Consider the following 4,449-nt stretch of genomic DNA (forward strand, 5'->3'; position numbering starts at 1 on the left):
CTGCTGCTGATACTGCTGCTGCTGTTACTGCTGCTGCTGATACTGCTGCTGCTGATACTGCTGCTGCTGTTACTGCTGCTGCTGATACTGCTGCTGCTGTTACTGCTGCTGCTGTTACTGCTGCTGCTGATACTGCTGCTGCTGTGACTGCTATTGCCACCATCATCACCAATGTCATTTTGGCTTAACATTACTGTCGCCATCGTAGTCGTCTGTGTGCTCACGTGCGGTACGTGTTCTTGCAGGTTACACGGGGCGATTCTGCGACCAGGACATAGACGAGTGCATGCAGACGTCGCCATGCCGACACGGAACCTGCATCAACCTCAACGGCACCTACTCCTGCATCTGCGACGTCGGCTTCACCGGACGCAACTGCGACACGGACATCGACGAATGCCTCTCATGTGAGTTGCACGCATGCATTATGTTCTTACTTACGCTCTTATACTTTACTTATATCTCGTTATATTCATTTTACTTATATCTCATACTTTATCTGACGTATATATCTCGTACTTTATCTTACTTATATCTCGTACTTTATCTTGTTTATATCTCGTATTTTATCTTACTTATATCTCGTACTTTATCTTACTTATAATAATAATAATAATAATAACATAATAATGTGAACGTCTCTTCTCCCTGCGCGCGTAGGTTCGGATCCGTGCGAACACCAGGGAACGTGCGAGAACATGCCCGGGTCCTTCCGATGTGTATGTAACGCCGGCTTCACTGGACCGCGCTGCGAAACTAACATCAACGAGTGTGAGCGGCGTCCGTGCGTCAACGAGGGCACGTGTCTGGACAAGGAGGGAGGCTACCAGTGCGTGTGCATGCCCGGGTTCACCGGCGTCCACTGCGAACACAACACCAACGACTGCGTGCCCAACCCGTGCCGCAACGGAGGCAGTTGCCATGACGACATCGCCGGATACAAGTGCTACTGTCCGAGCGGTGAGTGTGGGTGAGGGTGGGGTGAGTGTGTGCGCGTGCAGGGGTGAGGGCGGGGTGACGAGAGAGAGTTATTTTTACTATTTACGGTGACGTAATCACTTTAACAACCTCTGCGTCCGCTTCCCCAGGTTTCACGGGCACCAACTGTGAGGTGAACATAGACGATTGCCTCGCGCGTCCGTGTCATAATGGCGGCTCGTGTTTTGACGCCGTCTCCGGCTACGGATGCAGCTGCCCGGTAGGATTCTCGGGGCGGAACTGCGAGATCAACATTGACGACTGCGAGAACGTTCGCTGCCAGAAGGGGCGCTGCATCGATGACGTCAACGACTTCGAGTGCCGGTGAGTAATGGCGCCATCTGCGGTCGCGAAAGAAAATTTTTTTAAATTTTTTTTTGGTTTTATAAAATTGCCGCAGTTAATGTCCCACTGGTGGACGCCTACTGGATTATGGGTGTTATGTGTCGGTATTAGATTTTTGACGGAAAAATCTATAGTTTGGTCGTTGCGGCTAATGATGCTTCGTATATTCATGGATCGCATATTCCATTCGTACAACTACAAGTACAAGTAAAAGTACGAGTACATTCCTTCACTGTTATTTCACTTCCTTCCGTTTCTGCCCGCTAACTCAAACCGAACGTGAAGTCATCGTCAACGTTTGCGGCGAGCGCTGACGTTGTGCATTTATTAATAAAGAAGTAAAAATTTGATGAATTAATTGACGTTGACGTGTTACGCATGTTCATGTGTTTGTGCGTGTAGGTGCGACGCGGGTTACACGGGGCGCTACTGCGAGACGGAGATTAACGAGTGCGACAGCAACCCGTGTCAGTATGGTGGCACGTGCATCAACCGCATCAGCGGCTACACCTGCAGCTGCCCACTTGGAACCAGCGGTGAGTCCTTGTCCGTTGCCATGGCAACGTTCGCGACGCATCGCCGATCGTCACCGTGGCAACGTGCGCGATGCGTCGCCGACTGTTGCCGGGGCAACGTCCTGCTCAGATGCCTGCTCCATGGTGGCCTGCTCCCATGTTAGATTTGCAATGAATGTGCAATTAAGTGCGCGTTAGAATGTGCAGTGATTTGTGTGATTTCACGGGGGTTTATCGATAGTATCGTGAGGTTTTGAAGATGATTGTACCTGATTATTCCACACGTAACTCATACGTAATGCGTGTCCATTTCTTTGAGTTAGTTTAGCTCTAAAATCAAAAAACAAAAATTTCTGTTTGTTTTTTCTTGTTAGTTTAGTTTTGAGTTAGTTTAGTTCGATAATTCAGTTTGTTGTTTGTTGTTGTACTCAACACAAAACAACACATAATTTTCATTCACTCCTGCTAGTATGTGCATTCAGACTTCACGTGTTTTAACGTGTTTTAACGTGTTTTTCGGCTCTGCAGGGAGAAACTGTCAGATCAACAAGAATGAGTGTGCGAGTAACCCATGCCAGCACCGTGGTAATTGCATGGATGGCATCAACTCCTACGCCTGCGCCTGCTTCCCCGGATACACAGGTAAGGCTCTTACTTCCTCTTTCCACTCCCTCCTTTCTCCTAATTGTCAAAATTCCTAAGAATGTTGATCTACCTTGATCGCTGTTCATAATTCTAATGCGCATTATTCCGTATGTTCTGTGTGTTCGACATGTTCCGTGTGTTCTTTATGTTATCCTATGTGTCAGTGTAGCGTTCAGCATTGTGTTTTCTTTCCCATTTGCACGGCACGTGCGAGGAAGAACATGCGAGAGACCGCGTGTCGTGTTCCGTATGGTTTCGGCATAGTGTTTGCTGCTTTGCTGAAGGCACACACGATTGCATTCGGAGATTTCGCGTCTGAGCCGTGAATGAAGGTTCTTGTGATGGTGAATGATGGAGGATGCTGATATGTTGTGTTCCAATATAGCGATTTTCCGAGTAGTAATCCGTTCCGCAGAAGCACGCACATGCCAGGAGAAACATTGACTGAGATGTCCGTTCCGAAATAACTAATACCTCCAAATAATGTGTGAGAACGGCGCAATAACTAAACTGAGTAGACTACGGACCATCACAATCAACGGCTATGCGGTAGTGCGCGTGTCTGGACGGCTGAGTACGGGCCCGCGCTGCACGAGCGACAAAGGAACGAGTGCGGGAGCAACCCCGTGCGCGGAACCGGGGGCAGCTGTGAGGGTATCGACAAGCGTGCGTCGGGCGAGACTGCGGGAACATGGCGCGGCGCGGCGTAGATCACATGGTGTGATGGCCAGATGGCCGTGACACCAGCATCGGCGTACTGCAGGCATGGTGGACACGGCGCGCCGTGACACAGCGATGGCCGTGATGCAGCATCGGTGTGACGCCGGCGGCCGGCTGTGGACGTGCGCGGCGTGAGAGTGCAACGTGGCGTGACTGTTGGCGCTGCGTGAGATGCCCAGACATGCGCGTGGCGGTGGCGGCTGCGTGAGATGCAAGCATGGCGTGGCCGTGGCGGCTGCGTGAGATGCAAAGCATGGCGTGGCGGTGGCGCTGCGTGACGCAGCATGATGCGACATGACATGGCACTGCGTACGCCACCGCCGTCAATGCCATGCAGTATGGCATGATGCGGCATGAGTGACACTTTGGCCTATCGTCTTGCGTCGCTACTCGCAGCAACAGCACACGCCTAGTTACGATTGATACGATCGACAGTCAACTGCTACAATCACTCTCTCTCTCTTTCTGTTTCCCCACTGAATCGCTTAGTGTTTGACAGAATCGCGCTTTAACAGAAGAATTTTAGAATTCGCGCAATTTTTTTTAAAATTCGCACTTTAACAGAATCTCTTTGTGCTTCGTACGCTGCTACAACCTTTCTAATCTCTGTCTCTCTGCTCTCTTCTCTCTCGTCTCCTCTCTCTCTCCTCTCTCTCCTGCATCTCTCTCTACTAAGGCCACCTCTTGCACTCCTCAAACACATACTCGATCACATGCACAGCGCTCCTTCTTTTCCTGGCAGAATCGGGCTTTGTGGTGCTGGTGCGCGGCGGGCACATTCGCCATCGGCTGCGAGTACGAGATCAACGATGCAAGCCGCAACTCCCGTGCCAGCACCGGCGCGACGTGCATCCGACCAGCTGGGAGCGTATGAGTGTCGCTGCGTGGCCGGGGTACGAGGGCGCGCAAGGGCGAGGTCGACATCAATGAATGCCTCGCCAAACCTTGCTACCAACCATCCGGCCTCTTGCAAGGAACTCATCAACGGATTCAAGTATGTTATGTCTGCAAAGTGCGCTCTCTCCGTTGTCTTTTCGGCACCCCTCTCCTCCGATACCTTATCCTGCTCTTCTTCCTTCCCTCCCTCCAGGCCACCTCCCCTCCAGTCTGCAAGGACCTCTTCACGGATGTCCAAGTGTGTTTTATGTTAGTTTCAGAGCACGTGCAGCAACCGGCGTGCGTTGTCTCGCGGCGCTGCTTTTTTTTTTTTCCAGTCTGACTGTTAGCATCCTCCCCCCTTTCCTCT

General features: G+C 51.1%; 1 protein-coding gene across 1 annotated transcript in view; it reads left to right on the forward strand.

Moving 5' to 3' along the window:
- Nucleotides 1–4,449, forward strand: part of LOC106815780 (neurogenic locus notch homolog protein 1-like) — a gene marked incomplete at its 5' end in the record, with an annotated part of 47,520 nt that overhangs the window by 23,563 nt on the left and 19,508 nt on the right. Inside the window, 7 exon segments of the mRNA XM_014820287.1 lie at nt 209–407; nt 661–960; nt 1,089–1,302; nt 1,726–1,859; nt 2,367–2,480; nt 2,901–2,938; nt 3,946–4,030. Coding sequence (XP_014675773.1) covers nt 209–407; nt 661–960; nt 1,089–1,302; nt 1,726–1,859; nt 2,367–2,480; nt 2,901–2,938; nt 3,946–4,030 — 1,084 coding nt within the window.

Source organism: Priapulus caudatus, unplaced genomic scaffold (assembly GCF_000485595.1).
Source record: "Priapulus caudatus unplaced genomic scaffold, Priapulus_caudatus-5.0.1 Scaffold1200, whole genome shotgun sequence".
NCBI lineage: Eukaryota > Metazoa > Priapulida > Priapulimorpha > Priapulimorphida > Priapulidae > Priapulus > Priapulus caudatus.